The sequence below is a fragment of the Panthera uncia genome (assembly GCF_023721935.1).
Source record: "Panthera uncia isolate 11264 chromosome C1 unlocalized genomic scaffold, Puncia_PCG_1.0 HiC_scaffold_4, whole genome shotgun sequence".
NCBI classification, from domain to species: Eukaryota; Metazoa; Chordata; class Mammalia; order Carnivora; family Felidae; genus Panthera; species Panthera uncia.
The window spans coordinates 6296379-6319236 of NW_026057585.1; the positions used below are offsets into that span (position 1 = coordinate 6296379).

Consider the following 22858-nt stretch of genomic DNA (forward strand, 5'->3'; position numbering starts at 1 on the left):
TCAACTCTTCAACATAAAGTACCAAATGATGGCTTATACCCCCAAACTCCTTACCTCTAATTCTCTGCTTAAGTATGTATCTCTTTATATTAGTATTTCCTCCAAAATATTTATCATGCTTATTTTAAATCCTTAAGAGTACCTATTTTTGTTATTTCAATTTTTATAGAGAGTTATGCTTCAGTTCTCTAGTTATTTATGGAGTCCTGGAAGTACACATTCCTCTAAGGTGCTGACTACTCTGGAAAACAAAGTCCAGACGACCCACCTGTTCTGTACCAATTTTGGTTAGTTCCACAAGAAGAGGTTTGTGCCATGGGCTAAACAGACCAAGGAAGAGAAAGGCAAAATTGGGAGTTCCTGGCTATTACTACCTAGGATTATTTACCTAGACAACTCAAGATTTCAACTGGAAAAAGTTTTTAAAAATCTAAAACTACCCTTGGGTCAAAGAAGAAGTGAAACACAACATTGTAAAACATATAAAACATTAATAAATTTTATTGTGAGAACATAGGATTCAACTAATGAAGCTGTTAGAAAAACTCATAACTTGAAAATTTTATGGTATTTAATAAGAACAAATGAAAATAATTGAATTCACAACATTCTAAGGAAGAAAAAGAATGATAAACTTGAGCAAAAAGTAAAAGAATCAGAAAAGGCAAAAATTAACAAATTAGAAACAAAGAAAACTGTCAAAAATACAAAACTCAAAAGATAGTTTTATTAAAAGAACTATACAATGACTCTATCACTAAACAAATTCTAGAAAGTAGTCAGGGAATACAAAAGTACAAAATAAAACTGGATTGGGCACCTAGGATGACTTCGGCTCAGGTCATGATCGCATGATCATGAGTTCGAGCCCCATGTTGGGATCTGTGCTGACAGCTCAGAGCCTGGAACCTGCTTCAGATCCTGTATCTCCCTTTCTCTGCTCCTCCCCCACTTGTGCGCTCGCTCTCTCTCTCTCTCTCTCTCTCTCTCTCTCAAAAATAAACATTAAAAAAAAAACTGCATCAACACACAGATACTGAGGAAATTAAGTATAAAAAGGCCACTTTAGTTATATTGTACCAATAAATTTGAAAAAAAATGAGTGAAACTGATGATTTTCTAAGAATATATGCATTATATGTTTAATATAAATAGTAATGTATACTATATAAAAACATATGTTTTATATATGATTCTGACTTATGAAATAAACATAAAATGCAAACAAGCAAAACAGACCAAGAAACAGAGGAAACTGTGAAGTTCTCAAAGAGCTACCCACTATAAAAGTATCACACTCTGGAAGTTCCATAGAATAGATTCTACCCTAATTTTAAGGATAGCAACTCCTACATAAACTTTCATAGAACAAAGGAAAAGAGAGTTTAAATTCAATTTATGGATTCTGCATACCACGGATGCAAAAATCTCAGTAAGAAAAATAAAACTACTATCTGATCTCATTTGTGAGCATCATGGACATATTTGGGAGTAAAATTGCCAAGCTGTATGGTAATTGACGTTGAACTCTACAGGACAGTGTGCAAGAGCTCTCTAGAGCTACCACTTTATACATGCAGCAACAATGGATGAGAGTTCTAGCTGTTCCACCCTCCTTGTCAGTATTCGGTATTGCTGGTCTTTGTAATTTTACGCGTTCTAATATGAATGTATAGGATGTTATGTTGTGGTCTCAATTTTAATTTCTCTGACAAATGATGTGCTTACTGACTATGCATAAACTTTCTTTGGCATGTAATTATTTATATATTCTGAACACATCCACGTGTGTTTGTGTGTGTCACAAACACATTCTCCAAGTTTTGGGGCTTACTTACCTTTTTATTAATGTCTTTCAGAGAGCAGAAATTTTTATGAAGTCCAATTTATCCATTTTTCTCCTTTTGTGGCTTATGCTTTTTGTATTCTAAAACCTCTTTTCTTACCTCAAAGTCACAAAGATTTTCTCCAATGCTTTCTACTGAACGTTTTATACTTTTTGCTTTTATGCTTAGATCTATGATCCATTTCAAGTTAATTTTTATGTACAATGAAGAATCAAGGTTTGTTATTTTTCTATATGAATATGTAGCTGATCCAGCATGATTTATTGGAAAGACTATCCTGTTTAGTCACGGACTTACCTAAGCAACTTTACTGAAAATTAATGAACCACGTATAATGTACATGCAGTCCGAGTTCTGTTCTTTGCCACTGATCTCTGTGTCTGTCCTTACACTAAAACCATACTGCCTTCATTACTGCAGCTTTACTTCATTACTGCAGCTTTAAGATTTACAGTAAATCTTAAAATAAGGTAATATAAATCCTTCAACTTTGTTCTTCCTTTTAAAAAATTATTCTTACTATTGCCCAAGCTTTGCATTTTTATACAGATTTTTAGAGTCAGACTATCAATTTACACAAAAAGTCATTTTGATTGGGACATCTCAACAATACTGAGTATTCCAATTCATAAACATGGCATCTCTGTCCTTTCAAACTTCTCTCAATAATCAGTTTTAAGTGTGTGAATTTTACACATATTTTGTTAAATTCACCTACGTGCAGTTCATATTTTTTGATGCTACTACAAACGACATTATTTTTAAACTGCATTTTGACTATTTACCAGTATACAGAAATACAATCTATTGGGGCGCCTGGGTGTCTCAGCTGGTTAAGCACCCAGATCTTGATTTTGGCTCAGGTCATGATCTTGCAGTTCACGAGTTTGAACCCCACAGCAGGCTCTGAGCCTGCTTGGGATTCTCTCTCACCCTCTCTCTCTGCCCCTACCCCACTCGCACACTCCCTCTCTCAAAATAAATAAACTTAAAAAAATTTTTTTAATATAATTTATTTTGTATATTAAACTTGTATCCTATGACCTTACTAAACTGTATTCAACCTAGGACTTTATTGTTGTTTTTTAGTAGATTTCTTAAGACTTTCTGCATGAATAATCACGTTGACTACAAGTAAAGACAGTATTACTTCTTCATTTCCAAACTTTATACTTTTGTCTTTTCCTTGCTTTAATGTACTGGTTAGGAGCTCATCTACAAAGTTACACAAAGTGAGAGAGCAGACATCCTTGCCTAATTCATAATCTTAGGGGAAAATATCTAGTCTTTCAACACGAGGCATGTGGCAAATTTTTTCCATTTGTTTCATCTTGGGGTGTGTGTTTTAATGTCTTTAATCAGGTTGAAGAAGTTCCCTTCTAACCAAGTCTGCTAAGAGTTTTTATAATGGATTGATCCTGAGTGTTGTTAAATGCTTTTTCTGCATCTACTGAAATGATCATATGGTTCTTCTCTTTTATTCCCTTAATATTTTCAATTATATCGACTAACTTCTAGATATTAAACCCACCATGTAATAATCATGAGTTACTATTCATTTTACATTTGCTGAATTAGATTTACTAATACATGGTTAAAGATTTTTGTGTCTATATCCATGAGGGGCATAGGTCTACAGTTTCCTTTGCTTGTAATATCAGTGTCTGGTTATGGTATTAAGGCTTTTGTGGTGCTACCAAGAAGATATAACAATCCTAAAGGTGTAAACACTTAACAAGAATATATGAATATAAGAAATGTATGAAGCAAAAACTGACAAAACTGAATGAGGTTAGGAGACAAATCCAAAATTACAGTTGAAGACTTCAACACCCTTCTCTCAGTGAGTAATAGAACTACTAGACAGAAATTTAGAAAGCACAGAGGAAGTCTGAACAATTCCATTAACCAATGGCATCTAACTAACATCAAGAGAACATTCTACTCAATAACAGCAGACTACACTTGTATATATTCTTTTCAAGCACAAATGGAACATTCACTAAGACAGACTATATTTTGGATCATAAAGTAAATCTTCAACAATTTAAAAGAACTGAAATACAGTGTTCTCTGACCATAAAGGAATTAAACTAAAATTCAGTGACAGAAAGATAAAAGGAAAATCTCTGAACATTTGAAAATTAAGCAACTTACTCAAGGGAAACTTTTCTTCCCCAAGCTGAAAAAATACATGGCTTTTCCCATGTGCTTCTATTTTTTTAATTAAGTTTTTGTTTAAAAATTCCAGTTAGCTAACATACAGTGCGATATTAGTTTCAGGTGTAGAATTTAGTGATTCAATACTTACACAGGATACCCAGTGCTCATCACAACGAGTGCCCTCCATAATCTCCATCACCTATTTCACCCATCCCTGTACCCCCACCCCTCAGGTAGCCATCAGTTTGCTCTCTATGGTTAAAAGAATCTGTTTCTTGGTTTGCCTCTTCTTCCCCCCTATGTTCATTTGTTCTGTTTCTTAAATTCCACACACGAGTGAAATCATATGGTATTTGTCTTTCTCTGACTGACTTTATTTCACTTAGCAAAATATTCTGTAGCTCCATCCACATCACTGCAAATGGCAAAATCTCACTCTGTTGATGACTGAGTAATATTCCATTGTATATATATACCCCATCTTCCTTACCCATTCATCCAGTCAGTGGACATTTAGGCTCTTTCCATAATTTGTTATTTTAAATAATGCTGCTATAAACATCGAGGTGCCTGTATCCCTTCAAATTAGTATTTTGGTATCCTTGGGGCAAATACCTACTAATACTAATGCAACTGCTGAATCATAGGGTAGTTCTGTTTGTAACTTTTTGAGGAACCTCCATACTATTCTCCAGAGCGGGTGCACCAGTTTGCATTCTCACCAACAGGGCAAGAGGGTTCCTCAAGAGAAATTTTAAAACATATTGAATTAAATGGAAAGTGGAACACAACATACCAAAATCTTCAGCATACAACTAAAGCAGCACCTACAGGAAATGTACAGCACCAAATGCTTACATTGGAGAAAAGGATCTCAAATCCACACTCCAGGCTTCCACTTAGAGCAATTAGAAAAGCAAGAGCTAAATCAACTCAAAACTGCAAAAGAAACAAAATGGTAAAGAGCAGAAATCAAAGAAATGAAAAACATAAAGAAAATATTAAAAAGATCAACAAATAGACATTTTTCCAAAGAAGACATATAGATGGCCAGCAGACACATGAAAGGATGCTCAACATTGCTCATCATCAGGAAAATGCAAATCAAAACCACAATGAGTTATATCACCTCACACCTGTCATAATGGCTAGAACCAAAAACATAAGAAATAACAAGAGATGACGAGGATGTGAAGAAAAAGGAACCCTCATGTACTATTAGTGGGAATACAGACTGGTGCACCAACTGTGAAAAACAGTATGGAGGTTCCTCAATAAATGAAAAATAGAATTATCATATGATCCAGTAATTCCACTACTGGGTATTTATCCAAAGAAAATGGAAACACAAATTTAAAAAGATATGTGCACTCCTATGTTTATTGCAGCATTATTTATAAAAGCCAAGATAAAAGCAATACAATAGAAAATTACTCAGCCATCAAAAAGAATGAAATCTTGCCATTTGCAACAACATGGATGGATCAAGAGGATATAATACTAAGTGAAATAAGTCAGCTTGAGGAAGACAAATACCATATGATTTCACTCCTATGTGGAATTTAAGAAATAAAACAAAATAAAAGAGACAAACAAAAAAACACACAGAGAACAAACTGGTGGTTGCCAGAGGGAAGGTGGGCAGGGGATGGATGAAAGAGGTAAAGAGGATTAAGGAGTACACTTACCACGATGAGCACTGACTAACGTACAGAATTGCTGAGTCATTATATTGTACACTAGAAATTAGTATACACTCTATGTTATTACTTGAATAAAAAAATAAAGTGAACCATGATAAATTTTTTAAAAAGATCAATGAAACCAAGCTTCTAGCAGGACAAAGAGAAAGAGAGAAAATACGAATTACTAATATCAGGAATGAAAGGGGATTATCTCTACAGCTGCCACAGACATCCAAAAGATAGCAAGGCAATACTCCAAACACTCTATGCACATAAAATCAATAACTAAGATGAAATGGACCAATTCCTCAAAAACCATAAACTACCAAAACTCACCCTGAAAGAAATACAGTTGGTCCTTGAAGAAGCCTGGGGTTAAGGATGCTGACCACAATGCAGTCAAAAACCCATATAACTTGACTCCCCAAAAACTTAAGTACTAATAGCCTACTACTGTTTACTAGATGCCTACTGATAATAGTTGATTAACACACACTGTCTTAATAGACAATGTTTAGAATTAAATTTAGTTTATAATTAAACTACATTCTTACAATAAAGTATGATAGAAAAAAGTTATTAATAAAATCATAAGAGAAAATGCATTGACACTACTGTACTGTATTTATCAAAAAAAAAAAAAAAAAACAAAACACCCTATATATAGAGTAGACCCATGCAGTTCAAACCCATGTTGTTCAAGAGTCAACTGTAGATAAGCTGATTGGTCCTTACTGTTAAAGAAACTGAATTTTCAGTTTAAAAACCTCCCGGGGGGGGAAAAAAATCTCTAGATGCAGATGGCTTCACTGGTGAATACTATCAACACTGAAGAAGAAAATAAAATCAATGTTAAACACTATCTTCCGGAAAAATAAAGAGCAGAGAACACTTCCAAATTCATTTTATGAGACATTACCTGGATACCAAAACAAGACAAAGATAATGTAAGAAAAATACAGAGCAATATAAATGCAAAAGATAAGTGCAAAAATCCTCAACAAAATATTAGAAGTCATAAGCCAGTTAAGTTAGAAATAGCAAAAAGAATTTATACATAAATATACCTACATACACAGACACAGACACGTATAGAGAAAATAAAGGCACACTTCAAAAAGCACTGCAAAGTTAACACTCTTTTCCAAATCAAAATTCTTCCCTTTAAGGGCGAGAAGACCTATTCCTAACAAAACTCTTAATTCTTCAGTATATCTAAGTAAAAAGAATTCATTCCATTAATTACTGTTGGAATAATTAGTATCAGTGCTAATTTACATCCAGCAACATTTTCTTCTCACTCACTAGCTCCAGGAGTTTGCCTTCACGGGGCAAAACCAAAAGAATATACGCCATCCTTCTGGAAGTAGCATTTGGTTCGAGAATGGGCACAAAAGCCAATTTGAGACAAGAAACAATGAGTCAACGAAGTTTCTACGAAAACCAAGTGCTCTCTGCTCTACAGATGTGGTAGTACGTATATATACAGCTTCACACTGAGGCAGCCGTCTTGCTAAGAAGCCAGCCTGAAGATATCAACACACAGAGGAAAACGGAGAAAAGACATAAATAAAAAGCTTAGCTGGACTCCAATCTATGCTAGGACTTCATTGAGCTTATTAAATTTACTTTAGTTTAAGCCATTTTGAAATGGATTTTCTGTTATCTGCACATAAAGAATCCTATGATGCCAAGGACTAACCAGATAGAAGTCAGAGGAATGCTTATTTCAGTTACCACATAAAAGAATTTTTTAATAATTGACGCTAGTAAAATGGAAAAGAACACGTTTTTAAGTTCTTTTCCATGTAATCTCAAATACTGTAAGTAAAGTTTCAATACTCGCCTGTATATTCCTACAATAGAGAGGCTAGACTTTTGAAGTTTCTTTCAATTCTAAGATTCTGATTCTTAAAGACATACTGAATTTGGGACATCAAATCAGACACTCAGAACTATTACCACTCAGTTAGACTTCTCCTAAAGTAAAACGAAACAAAACAAAAACAACACAAAACAAAACAGGGGCACCTGGGTGGCTCAGTCAGTTAAGCGTCAGATTCTTGGTCTCAGCTTAGGTCATGATCTCAGGGTTTGTGAGTTCCAGCCCTGCGTCAGGCTCAGCACTGTCAGCGAGGAGCCTGCTTGGGATTTTCTCTCTCTCCACCTCTCCCCTGGTTGCTCTCTCTGTCTCTCTCTCTCAAAATTAATAAACTTACCAACTATTTTGCCTAGGACCCGTATCCATTTGACAAATGTTAATACAGTTTATGTTCTGAGAAATACGGTTTAAAAAAGAAGTAGAAAATTAACATGCAACTTTTATTTTACACATTTATACTCTAATCCTTTAGAAGGACTAACAGTTTACCGAAGAGTTTAATACTGAAAAAAATATTTACTTGAAAAGAGGATCTAATTTTAATTAACCATTAAACATAAAATGTCTTTTCCTGCACTAATGTCTCACACTGTGGCATCCACAAAACAATGGGAACTTTTCCATTTGTAACCTTTGCTAAGGAAATATGCTTTATTTCATTAGGTGACAGATTCTAAGTTAACTGTATTAAGATATTTCTGGTGTCTTTGATGACCTAAAGAAAAATTTTTTCCATTATTCCTCGATTCCAACACCTCTGAAACCCAAGAGAAATGATCTTTCCAGACATTTTATGTTTTACAGAAAATAAGCAAGCAACAAATTACAAGAGAAATCATAGCATTAGAAAAACTCTTTCAAATGTCACGAGGAAAAATGCCGTGATTTAGGTTACTGTGGTGGCACATTACAATTAGCAAAGATAACTACGTTGCATATAACTAGTTACATGTGCCTCCCTACCTCAATATTTTCTTAACTTCACCTATTATTACTTAAAAGATACCCATTACATCAAGAAAAATTGAGAATGCGGGAAAGAGGTGAAGACTATAATAAATAACAGCTTGATGATTCTCAAGACTTATCCTTAGGTTAAGTAAAAGTTGTTAAGTACTTTTTGAAATGGAGAAGTTTAACAAGTAGAAGTGAGCTCAAGAGACCTAGAAAGTTAGAGTGAACTCAGGCTGAACACAGCTATTCCCCAGACCTCCATCCACAAACAAATGAATCTTTCCCTTGGAATTGTGAGTGTACAGTATCACCCACTCACCTTACCAACCACTCACCTTACCAACCAAATCACCTTGGGCATGTGACTTTTTTATATATACAGAGCACTACTGCTTTCTTTCACGTCTCTTCCCCCTCATAATGCAGGGAGTATCAGAACTGTGTTGAAGAAAGAGAATTACAAATAGGTACCTAACTTCCCTGACATTAAAGAAAAAAGTGCAGAAAAAGCTTCAAAACACTGATAAATGACTACAACATCTGTAGAGGTAAAAAATCCACCACATTATCTGTATATTCTAAAGCAACTAGCATGAAATCTTGACTGAAGCTTGCAAAAAAAAAAATACATGTTGCTTCAAATTATAATAGAAATGTTCAGGTTTTAGAAAGTACTTAAGAACTTAGATTCCGTTTTAAAGATGGATACAGTAGTTAGAAGAGATAAACTTACCAAAGATATTAGTGGAGTGTCCTTTCCTTGCAATGGGTCTGAGTTCATTATGCCCCCATCCATATATCCTATAATTATCCCAGGCATGTTTCATCATCTGAGAAAAGAAAAATTATAATCCATCAATTAACATCACTTACAGACCGTTATTTCATCGATCTATATCATCTATCACTGCAGCCTTACCCATTCTTCCTGTTATCTCCTGTATCAGAATATTATTCTATTAACATTTTTTACTAGCGTGATAACCCACATCATCATGTTTAACCTCAGTCTACACAAGAGAAGAAAAACTTGGGTATAAAAGACAAGTTCTTTTTATTGGGGAAGAAGGTCTCTGTTCAGCACTCTTTCCTTTGAGGAACTGCCAATTCTTTGGGGAATAGCTCCCCTTCCCTCCCTGTGATCACGATGGCACTGTCAATCAAGGGGCTCTGATTCCACAACCAATTACTAGAGAACTCCTTACCCTTAGGCTGAAGATCAGCAAAATCCTTCTTTAAAATAAATACTTCAGGCTTTGCAGTCCATACCGTCTCTAGCAATTACTTAACGCAGCTACCATAGCACAAAAGTAGCCTTAGACAATACATAAACAAATGGATATACCTTCTCCAACTAAATTTTATTTTTAAAAAATAGACAGCAGGCAGAATTTGGCCTGTGGGTTGTAGTTTGCCAACCCTGACCTAATCACAGTGACTAGGTACCTGTGATTCAAGCAGTGGCAATCAAGTCCTTTTACGCATATTGTTATAGACACTAGGAGATAAAGGGACTCTCTCATTTTGCAATCTCAAGGTCTGTGTAACACATTATCTTGGGCTGATGGGGGCTAACACTCTCCCAACGTGGAGATACTAAACGAAAGGATAAGATGAATATTATTGACAATAACACCTACAGACTTGGATTTAGCCAAGCTCGAAGCCCTAGTTTACAGCCACTTAGCTAGTAAATATTTTTTTATATCAACTAGTTTGAACTATCAACTAGTTTGTTAATTATACAACAGGTGAATTATTTAATAGTGAACTGTGGTATATAAAAAAATCTATTCATTTAACAGTATATCACTCATTCAAATATTCCTCAACTTGCTTTTTTACAGCTTGCATTATTCACACACCAAAACCAGACAAAGATATTACAACAAAACTGAAAACCAGTGTATCTCAAAAACAGATGCAAAATTCCTTAACCAAAATTAGCAATCTAGAGAGGATACTACATAATGATCAAGTACAGTAAAACCTAGTTTTAACCTAGACTAATTTAACATTCAAAAGCCAATCAACAGAATCCACGTTACTAGAATAAAAGGAAAAACATCATACGATCATTTTCACAGAGGCAGACGAAGCACCTGACAAGATTCAACAGCCATCCATGATAAAAACTCTCAATAAACTATAAGGAAATGCCCGCCATCTAATAAAGGGGATCTTCAAAAACCTACAGCTGACATCATAGTTAAGACTAAATTCTTAACCCTTCAACTTGATAACAAATCAAGTATGTCCATTCTCCACATTTATTTTCAATAATGTACTGGAAGTCCTAGCCAGTGTAACAAGAAATAAAAGGCATAACAATCAAAAAGGATAAAGGAAAAGCACCTCTATTCACAGAGGACATTACTATGTATAAGGAGAATCCTAAGCAATCTAAAAAATAATAATAATAACCCACTAGAACTATAATAACTTCAATAAAATTAACAGGGATACAAGTTCAGAAAACTAAAGTCAAATATATTTCTATATGCTAGTAATAAACACCAGAAATGGAAATTAAAAAACAAGTCCATTTATAATAGCATCAAAAAACATGAAATATTTAGGAATAAACATAATAGAATATGTGCAAGAAATTATATATGAAGAACTATAAACACTGACAAATTAAAGAAAACCTAAATAAGTGGAAACATGTAACATGCTCATGGAACACTGAATACTGTTAAGATAACAATTCTTCTCAATTCATCCACAAATTCAGTAAAATCCCAATCAAAACCCAGCAACCTTTTATTTTACGTAAAAAAGTGAATTCTAGAAAGGCAAAGGACCCAGAAACATGAAAACAATTTTTAAAAAGAACAAAGTTTGAGGATTTAACCTGATTTCAAAGCTTACTATTAAGTTAAAGTCTTTAATACAGTGTCCTACTGGCATTAAGGATAAGTATACAGATTAATGGAACAGGTAGGAATCCAGAAAGAGCCTCAACATCTACTGAATCTGTCATTTGATTTTAAACAAAGTGCCAAGCATGAAAAGATGCTCAACATTGCTCCTTATCAGGGAAATACAAATCAAAACCACACTCAGATATCACTTCACGCCAGTCAGAGTGGCCAAAACGAACAAATCAGGAGACTATAGATGCTGGAGAGGATGTGGAGAAACGGGAACCCTCTTGCACTGTTGGTGGGAATGCAAATTGGTGCAGCCGCTCTGGAAAACAGTGGGGAGGTTCCTCAGAAAATTAAAAATAGACCTACTCTATGACCCAGCAATAGCACTGCTAGGAATTTACCCAAGGGATATAGGAGTACTGATGCATAGGGGCACTTGTACCCCAATATTTATAGCAGCACTCTCAACAATAGCCAAATTATGGAAAGAGCCTAAATGTCCATCAACTGATGTATGGATAAAGAAACTGTGGTTTATATACACAATGGAGTACTACATGGCAATGAGAAAGAACGAAATATGGCCCTTTGTAGCAACGTGGATGGAACTGGAGAGTGTGATGCTAAGTGAAATAAGCCATACAGAGAAAGACAGATACCATATGGTTTCACTCTTATGTGGATCCTAAGAAACTTAACAGAAACCCATGGGGGAAGGGAAGGGGGAAAAAAAAAAAAAAAAAGGTTAGAGTGGGAGAGAGCCAAAACATAAGAGACTGTTAAAAACTGAGAACAAACTGAGGGTTGATGGGGGGTGGGAGGGAGGGGAGGGCGGGTGATGGGTATTGAGGAGGGCACCTTTTGGGATGAGCACTGGGTGTTGTATGGAAACCAATTTGACAATAAATTTCATATATTGAAAAAAAAAAAATAAAGTGCCAAGGTAATTCAATAGGAAAAGGATCATTTCAACAAATGATGCTGAACAGCTAGAAAGCCCTACGGGCAAAAACTGAAGTGCACCCTTACTTCAGACAATAAAAAATTAACTGGCAACAGATCACAGACTGAAATGTCAAAACTAAAACTTAAACATGTACCCACACAAATACTGACACACAAGTGCTCGTTGCCAACTTTATTCCTAGTAGCCAAAAACTGGATCAAATGTTGAACCATTCAACAGGTGAATAAATAAAACAAACTACTGTACCTGCATATAACAACAGAATACTGTTAAGATAAAAATTACCTTCATGTGCAATCTACATAGATGAATCTCAAAAAAATTATGCTGAGCGAAAGTCCAGAAACAAAGTATCACATACTTTATGATTCCACCTCACTGAAACTCTAGAAAAGACCAGTCTAATCTGCAATGCCTAGAAACAGATCAGTGGTTGCCGGGGACCAAAGAGTAGACTGACCAGAGAAGGGCACAAGAAAGCCATTTTGAGACTGTAAACGTATTCACATCTTGATAATAGTTGCTGTTATACAGGTGTATACATCTGTCAAAACCCATAACCAAGCAGTACTCTTTTATATTTTTAACAAGCAGTACTCTTAAAACAGGTACATTTTATTGTATACACATTACGCCTCAATAAAGCTGATTCTTAAAAGAAATCTAATAGTCTGCCATATATTCTCCACTCATAATTCCCACTCTCCTGGGGCAGTTAAACTCTTTCACCTGATTTTTTCTAAGACGATATTCTGAAATATAGTCTACAGTGCTATTTCAGCATTTAGATATTTACTGTACTCTCCTATAGTTACGGTAATTTAGCTTTCTTATGCCACTACTATCTCCACGTAAACTTCCCCACATAGATTTCTCCGCCCACATCCTCCCAATTTAAATAACAACATGTTTTTCTTATAATTATCACACTATTTTATTCAACTTTTGTTTTTCCTGCTGTTACCTACTTGTCTGAGGGTTTGAGTTTCTTTGTTTGCTTAGGTTTTTAATGTATCAATTCTGAATTTACTTCCAAATTATACTTGAGCTTCAAAACTTGTCTCAGTATAATCAAACACACCAGATAAGACTATCAGTTCCATTTTATTCTCTGATGTACCAATCCTTCCTGAAGCTCTCCACCCTCCAGCTCTAAGCTCTGCCCAAAGCACAGCAGTCACCCTGCTGAGTCTCTTATTCACCATCCAGAAAGCGCCCTTCCTTTCTCTCTCTAGTGACAGATCCCCTATTGCCAAAAGCCCTTCTCTTCCTATTTTTGTGCTGAAGCATATTTTCCGATAGCAATCTGAGAAAATGACTAAATTTACTCTCAGATTTGATTCATAAATTGGCTGAATAGATCATTCTTTCTAAGCCATTGCTCCACTCTCTTCCAGTTTCCAAAATTGTGACTGAGGAATCTGAGGTGCCATTATGTACAATCCCATCTTTTGAGTGGAGCCTTTTTTTTCTCCCTAAACTTTTAGGATCACTATTATTATTATTATTATTTTTTTTTTTTTTTGAGAAGAAGTGTGCATGTGTGTAGGGGGTATGGGTAGAGACAGGGAGAGGGGAAGGGGGGAGAGGGAGGGATGGAGGGAGATGGAGAGAGAGAGAAAGAGAGAGAGAGAGAGAAAGAGAGAGAGAAAGAGAGAGAGAAAGAGAGAGAGAGAAAGAGAGAGAGAGAGAGAAAGAGAGAGAGAGAGAGAGAGAGAGAAAGAGAGAGAGAGAGAGAGAGAGAGAGAGACAATCTTAAGCAGACTCTATGTCCAACACAGAGCCCAACACAGGCTTGATCTCACAACTGTGAGATCATGATCTGAGCCAAAATCAAGAGTTGGACACTTAACTGACTGAGCCACCCAAGTGCCCCTACGATCTGTTTTTGAATGCCTATTTTTCTAAAATTTCAGTAGAAGTCTCTCTTTTTGTTTGTTTGTTTGTTGCTCACTGTTGTTCTATGCCTAACAGGTCCTCTCAATCTGTAAACTCACATTCTTTAGTTTCAGCCAATTTTCTTAAATTGTTTCTTTGATTTCTTCTCCTCCTTTTTCCTCTATCTAATCACCTGTTAGATGTTCTTGACTGATCTTATTTTCTTGTTTTCTCAATCTCTTTGTTCTACTGAGAGATTTGCTCAATTGTATCTTCCAACTCTTCTACTGAATTTTAAAATTCTATCACACTTTTTATTTCCAAAAGCTCCTTCGTATGCTATAAATGTTCCTTTTCAGAACTTATTTTTCTCACTTTATGAGTTCCATTTTTTGTCACTCCAATGATGTTAATGCTTTTGTTTTTTTCTCCTCCCTGTATTGTTTCTGTATTCTCTGAATTCCTTTCTTCCATCTGTTTTATTCTCTAATGTGAGAAACTTTCCTGAAATGCCTGGTAATCTTTGTTCTTCACATAAGAAGGAAACAAATGATAATTAAAGGCTATCAGTAAACAAGCAGGACTTGAACTGAGCCTCATCTTAGTTAGGGAGCACAGGTGACACCCAGTGGTGTTTCACTGAGGAACAGTGTAGAAGACTCTTTTGTCTTGGGCCAGTCTCTTCAAAGAGAAGTCATCCACTCTCCTGCTTATTGAATACACACCTGGCTGTCAGAATTCTGAGAGCTCACAAGAAAGCAGTCTTAATATATTCAGAACATTTTTCACTTAATTCCCTCCACCTTAGCCACTTTTTTTGTTTTCCCTCAGCCATACCTGGTATTCCCCAAATCCAGATCTTCCCTAATTCATCCCTCCAAAAGGTAAACTTTAGTGTTCTGTTGGGGAAGGGAGGGCAGCAGCTAGGATGCCAAAACTAGAGAACTGAGGATCTAGGAGTTAAGAGCAACTCTTAAAATTTTCAAATAATCCCTTTCCAATTTCATTTTACCCCTGCCTTCAGAGGTAAACAATGTCTCTAATTCTTGAAATGCTCAGGTATCCTGCCATTCATATCACCTTGCCCCTTGTTAGCTTCTTTCACCACCAGCTTAAATTTCAACTTTCTCTGTGTGTTAAGCCAGTATCGATAATGTTTAATAGGAGCCTATACAGGCATTGGCTTGTAAAAATACCGGATATTGTGGTGTGCTTTAAAGGGTTAACTCACCAGGTCTGAGTTGTCCAAACCCTGTACATCCTAAAGAAAGATATGTCCTGTGCCAGACTCCTGGAAAATAACTGCTAAAATTTTATTATCCTGTCTGTCAAGAATATCTTCATTTAAATGAAGCTTTGGGCCATGTCAGTTCATGTTCACAATGTGATTTATGGTGGCAGCCTTGGGCCACATGGTATCAGCCTGACCTTTGGAGGACTTGGGAGAACTAAGTTCAGCCACGCCTAAAGAATGAATCTCAAATAAAAACCCTGGACACCAAGGCTCAGGTGAACTTCCCTTGTTGGTGATATTTCATACACAGCATCACACAACACTGCTGGAAGAATTAAGCAGTGTCCACCGGAAAAGGACAACTAGTAACGTGCATCTGATGTCTCCTGGACTCCGTCCTATAAGCTTTTTCTATTACTAATTTTAATCTGTTGCCTACTGCTGTAATAAACCAAAATCATGAATATAACAGCTTTGCTGAGTTCTGGGAGTACTTCTAGCAATCACTGAGGCTGTAGGTGGTCTTGGGAATCTTCTAAACACACACTGTTATTTGAATTATTATATACATAAGAAAATATTTCAATAAATTCTAATGACATCTAAAAAAAAAAGTCAGGCATCTCAAAAAACAAACAACAACAAAAACCCCACAACAACCTGTCAATGTTTCCCCAATACAGTCTAAATCCTTTAGTAGCCAGTGCATAAAACAGACTCCAGGATCCAGAGTACAGTTCTATTTCACAATTCCATCAAGGTCAAGTTCTTACACTAATTCATAAGGTCAAGCTTAAAGAATCTACTAAATCTTCCATGTTCATTATTAGAATATATTTGAATACATATCTGACTATTTGAACTAAACTTATCATCTTATTTTATGATAAACAATCCCTTTGAAATATTGTTGATGCTGTTACAACCTGACAAAATCTTTTTTTTCACAGGCACTGCAACTGCAAACTCTACCAAGAATTAGCAGGAGTTCTAATTAACAAAATTTAACTGTAATATTCACCAGACTTTCCCCTCTCTGCTATTGTCTTTATCTCCAAGTAATTCTTAGAATAACAAATTGAAAGACTTCTGAGATTAAACAATTTAAAGAATTCTGAGGTCAACCGCTTCCCATTCCTCAATCCATTGAGACTGTTTGGAAGGAATCTGCAGTGTGGTTGAGGGGTTTCATGACCCATTCCTTAAAAGATGGCAGATATAATGTTAACTTTTCAGGAGCATGTTTATGAGGAGATTTGCATAGTATCTAGCAGAGTCCCTTGTAAGTAAACCCTTAAGAAATTTCCTATTCAATGATAAATTATTTACAGATCTAGTCTACATTATTTATAAAATGCTGACTATCAAAAGATCTCTCAATACAGAATGGTATAACAATCCAAACATTATATCAAAATTTTAAGTGTCCAATAATATTACAATCCATATTAAGAAAGAGTGAGTTCTAGCCTTTACTGCCAAGGCTTGGAATCTGAACTACGACCATGACCCAAAAACAAGAAAAAGTATGACACCACAGATGATACAAATGTTCATATATATTAAAATCCAGTCAAACGCCATAACCATTCCATATCATAAATCTCAGCTTATTACCTCTTTAATTTTTTCCCTTTTCTTTCTTATGTCATTATCTTCTGGGTCTCCACCATCTATTCCTATTAGATTTGGTATAGGGACTGGTGGCAGTGGCTTCTTCTCTTTTGTCTTCATTTCTTGGACTACCTTATTTTTCTCTGTCTGAATTTCTGCTCGGATTTCCTCTCTCGACTTTTTTAATTTTTCTTTTGCTTCTTCCAGGGCCTTCTCGTGATCAGCTCGAATTTTATTTCTCAAACGTTCTTCTTCTTCCCTGTGAGAAGAAAATAAGACTAGTTAAGAATAACCCTTAATTACTTCAATATAAAATTTAAAGTTTCCTCCACCAAACCCTGGTAGATGTTTTCTACTCCTGCCATTAAAAGGTAAGGATGATCTGTGAGAGACCCAGCTCTATCTGCCCCTACAGGATAAATGTAACTTGGTATAAGCCCTGGGTGCTAAACAGTAAACACTCTACAAGCCTGGAGAAGAGGGAACCTAGAAAGAAAGTTACAATTGCAGGACCAAAAGAGCAATCGGTAACTTGTCAGAAGACACATGAAAAAGGAAAAGTGGGAGAAGGAGAGAAGGGAGGGGGAGAGGGGCAGAGAGACAAACCAGAGAGAAAACTAGATGGGGGAGAGAAAATTAGTAACAGAGTTAAGTATGAAGAGGGGACAAAAATATAAATATGGGGTCAAGGAAAGAGATAAGTGGAAAAGATAAGAGCTCAGGAAATTTTTCATTTGTTACATAGTACAAGACATGCTTCTAAAACTTTCACATTGTGGAAATACCATAGATCTTAAAACACAATTCCCGGGGCGCCTGGGTGGCTTCAGTCAGTTGAGCGGCCGACTTCAGCTCAGGTCATGATCTTGTGGTCCGTGAGTTCAAGCCCCGCGTTGGGCTCTATGCTGACAGCTCAGAGCCCGGAGCCTGTTTCAGATTCTGTGTCTCCCTCTCTCTGACCCTCCCCCGTTCATGCTTTGTGTCTCTCTGTCTCAAAAATAAATAAACATTAAATTAAAAAAAAAAAAAAAAAACACACAATTCCCAACTGATGTGGGCAGAATGCTTAAAACTCCCTTGAGCCCTCGTTAAAAATACAGATTCCAATTCGGTAGGTCTGTATGAAACCCATGAATGTGTATTATTAAGAAATCCTCTGAGGAATTCTGGTATGCACACAGATTTGGAAACCACTACCGCAGGGGACGCCTACAGGGTCTTTCACCCAGCCCTAGTTTTGTGAGAGCTCAATCTTCTCTCCACCCATCTGCCCCAATCCACACGAATGAATACAAGAGTGGTAGTTACTATTTTCCAAATCAGCCAATGATGACTCCTCTAAGGGTAAATATCTAACTCCATAGTCAGCAGAGTCCCCTCTCCAGAAATTTAATTCAAACTCTGCACACAGCTGGATCCACAACATTGCTGGTGGGAATATAAAATGGTACAGCCACTCTGGAAAAGGTTAGTGGTTTCTTAAGAAACTAAACACGTTGGGGCGCCTGGGTGGCTCAGTCGGTTAAGCGGCCAACTTCAGCTCAGGTCACGATCTCGCGGTCTGTGAGTTCGAGCCCCGCGTCGGGCTCTGGGCTGATGGCTCAGAGCCTGGAGCCTGCTTCCAATTCTGTGTCTCCCTCTCTCTCTGCCCCTCCCCCATTCATGCTCTGTCTCTCTCTGTCTCAAAAATAAATAAACGTTAAAAAAAAAATTAAAAAAAAAAAAAAAGAAAGAAACTAAACACGCAACTATCACAAAATTTAGCAACTGCACTGGACATTTATCCTGGAGAAGCAAAGGCTTATGTTGACACAAAATCCTATACACAGCCCATGGCAGAAAGACAAGAACTGTATGATTCCACCCATATGAGACACTCAGAGTAATCAAAATCCTAGAAAGGAGAATGGTGGCTGCCGAAGGACGGGGGAAATGGAAATGGGAAGTTCCTGGTTAATGGGTAGAGCTGCAGCTCCTACAAGATGAAAGAGTTCTGGAGATGGCGGCTCAACAATATGACAGCATTTACCACCACTGCACCGTATGCTTAAAAATAGCTAACGTGATAGATGTTACATGTATTTTACCACAATTGCTAAAAATTGGGAGGGGGGATCCTATACAGGAAAGTTGGTGACAGCTTTACCCATGACAGGCAAAAACTGGAAACAACCCAGGTGTCCTCCAACAAGTAAATAAACAAACCACTGTTTCTACTTGGTATAGCCACAATATGGAATACTACTTGCAATAAAAAGAAATAAACAATTCATCTACACTTGAATGAATTTCAAAGGTATTACTATGTGAGTGAAAGAAGCCAGTCTCAAAAGGTTACATTCTAGATATTTTTTTTTTTTTTTACGTGACATTCTCAAAAAGACAAAAATGTATAAGGATGGTGAATAAATCAGTGGTTGCCAGGAGTTACGGATGGGGGAAGGGTTGGCTATAAAGGAATAACACAAGAGTTTTTTGGGATGACAGCATTGTTACGTATCCCAATTATAGTGACTATGGGAATATGTACATGTGTTTAAAAATCACAGAAGTGTACATCGAGAAAAATACCAATTTACAGTCTAATATTAAAAATTAAATTGTTAAATGTTTAGAGAAAAAAACTGGATTGCTAGCAGTAAGAAGGGGCTGATGAGGAAAACATGAGAGAGAAAAGAGGGGAGAGAGCAACACAGACAGTCAGGGCAACACAAGGGAACTTGAGGGCAGGGAGAAAGCAGCCATGGGGCCTGCAGACAGACTGGAGGTGAGAAGAATGCAGCAGGGGGGAGCCAAACAGAGTCTCAGATAACAAGGCAGACACAGGCAAGCACCGCCCAACAGCCTTCCAGTCCCCCTCCCTCCCCTTATGACACAGAAACCCTGTGCCTAGCCCCAGAGAAGAGACCATGATGTGTCTATGCCAACCAAGTCTTTCTCACACGGCCCTGTAGCTAGGGGTGGTCGCAGAACCTTATTCCAACTACAGAGACAAAAGAGGACTACTGGAAAATATTTTCCTTTTGGGATTAAAAAACGGACAGAACCATTTGAGAAAAGGGCCTGTTAGCTACTAAGACCAAATCTACCTGAACACAGATTCCAGTCTCCAAATGTGGCTGTGACGCCTAAAGCTATGACAGTCAAAACGCAAGAAGCCTGGGGACAAACGGCCAACACGGCTGAGAAAAGACAACAAAGAGGTAAAGTTCCTACTGATATCACTGGGTTGCTGCCAGGGCCTTTACCGGTCAGTCCCCTAATTTCAGACAGGGGGGGTTGAAACAGTGGGGTGTTCTGTCACTTCCATCTAAGAATTTTTCCAAGTCACTCACTCAGTGAGCAGACAGGTACATGGCCAGGAAGGCAAAGGCCTAGGACTAAGCACCAACGAAGAAGCACATCAAACAGAGACGACCAGTTCTTTCAAGGGCAGTTTCTGTCCTGATGACAAGTGGGAGAGTCTCTATAGGGAACTACACTTTCCGCCTCTAGCTCCAAGCACCATGTCACCACTGAATGGCACACGGAAGCCCCCACCATGTTTGCAGTGGCTCATCTATGACATCACTGCGGAAAGCATCTTCGTCCACCAGCGCACCTCCACAAAGTTGGGTATTACATGCCACTTTCTAGAGCCTACCCTGGGAGCAAGGGAGAAATACGGGCCACAATACATTCTATGTCCCTCTCCAAAGCTTCACGATGCACAGGGGAATTTTAAAGGCTCTGAGAAGTCCCACAATAAAGGTGCCTAACACCTCCTAACTTTATTTAGTCACAGTCCCCATTTTATTCACACACCACTTTTAGCATGCCATGAAACACGCCACCACAGAAGATAGCCCTCCAACTATGCCATCAACCAAACAAGCCCTTGGGAGAACACTGCCACTTTTTTGCTGTGTGGCATTAGATGGAAGTCACCTCTCTGAGCCTCCTTTTCCCCACCAGCCTCCCAAGACTGTTGTCAGAAGTAGATGAGATGACACAGGAGTCTAAGTATAGAAAAGTCCTTATCAACTCAGTTTTCTTCCTTCCCTTACTACCTACCCTCCCCCCCCCACCCCCACCCCCCTCCCTGAGCCATTTAATGATTTGGGCTAACATCAGCACTCTCAGGTACCAGGACCAACACCCAGAGACATCCTGCAACTTCTCGGCTTCCCTGCACTGAATGACACAACAGCTTCTGGGCAAACCTACAAGGACTTAGAGGGCACCAAATGCTCTTAAAATAGGGCCAGCCTCCTGCAGAACTAGGAGAGGGCTGTGCTCTTTCTCTTCCAGCCCTGACTCCTTTGCCCATATGTCCATAATACCAGTTGGGGCCTTCAGGATTACCTTAGAAATAATAGTGGGCATGAGTGTAGAGAAACTTATTTTCATTTACTATTCTTTAAATGCTAATATCTATTATTTCTCTTAAAGTGAAGAAGATATTTGATAGCAACATATGTGAACAATTTTCAAATTATACTTTAAAAATTATTTTTAAAAATAAAAATTGGGGACACCTGGGTGACTCAGTCAGTTAAGCATCTGCTTCTTGATTGTGGCTCAGGTCATGATCTCACGGTTGTGAGTTCTAGTCCCACATCAGGCTCTGCGCTGACTCTCTCTCTCTCTCTCTGCCCTTCCCTTGTTCGCTCGCTCTCTATCTCAAAAATAAACATTTAAAAAATAATAAAATAAAAATAAAAATTTGAACCCTCTAAATTGCAGTACTCTGTACAAAAGCCCCAGTCACATTATTCCAGTTCATTGTTAATGGCATCCAAACGGTGTTCACCAGAACCTATAGTGCGGCAACATTGTGCAGAGCTTTATTCAAAAACGTTTTGAAAATCTAAAAGACCTATCTATAAATTTGCATTTGTCCCAAATAATTATTTGTTTAGCAATTTAGTGAGTATAGTCACCACAGAATAAACACCATGAACTGAAGTGCAAAGAAAGACCAGTCTAGTCCCTAAGAGGAACTCCAGAGTCCAAGGAATTGAGTCAGACCTCTTGTCAATGGGGTGCCAAGAAGAACTGTTTTATAGTTGGGGAGAAAAAATACTCAGAGTAAAAGTACTTAATCCAAAAGTCAGGAGACAATTCTCTTTCCAGCTCTGCCCCAACTTACTCTGCAATCTGGCACAAATCACTAAAAACCTCCAAGATCAGTATTTTGGGGGAAAACACATATTAATACTACCCTGACTACACCACTCGGCTAGTGATATCCAAGGTAAGTAAAAGTATTCCATTAATAATATCTAACATCCTAGCCCCTCTGCTAGTTTTCTTCTATTTTTTATTTTCATTTCATCAGTGTCCTTTCAAGGGGCACCTCAAATTTTTAGTGGCCAAATCTCTAGATGTTAAATTATACCAGCTGAATCAACTCTTTTGGATGTTTATTTTCACCTACTTGACCTTTTACTCACATATTTTCAAGATTTTTTTAACTTTGATATCTTCAACAGACAACCATGTGAACTTCCACTTGTGTATGTCTGTACCTTTCCATCAGTGACTTGTATCTTTTTGTTCAGTAAAGAATCCAGCCTTGTCTAAAGGGAAGTCTGGCCTTTGTCCTCAATTTCTCGCATACCTGATGAAAACGTCCTTGTGTATGGTGGGTGCTGGCCACACTTGATCACAGGGTGGGGCCGGCCACATCAGACAGTCCCAGAGGCAGGGCTGGCCACTCTAGAAACACCAACAGTATGACTTAGAGTGAGGGTTCTGGGTCAAACAGTTTCACGGA

At 37.3% G+C, this 22858-nt stretch overlaps 1 protein-coding gene across 2 annotated transcripts in view; it reads right to left on the reverse strand.

Annotated features, from left to right (window-relative positions):
• MAN1A2 (mannosidase alpha class 1A member 2) overlaps nt 1-22858 on the reverse strand; it is a 185033-nt gene that overhangs the window by 128886 nt on the left and 33289 nt on the right. For both annotated transcript variants that reach the window (XM_049618376.1, XM_049618377.1), the window contains exons 2-3: nt 17104-17359; nt 9265-9361 (exon numbers count right to left, since the gene is read on the reverse strand). In XM_049618376.1, the coding sequence (XP_049474333.1) occupies nt 9265-9361; nt 17104-17359 (353 nt within the window). The remainder of the gene's footprint in view (nt 1-9264; nt 9362-17103; nt 17360-22858) is intronic.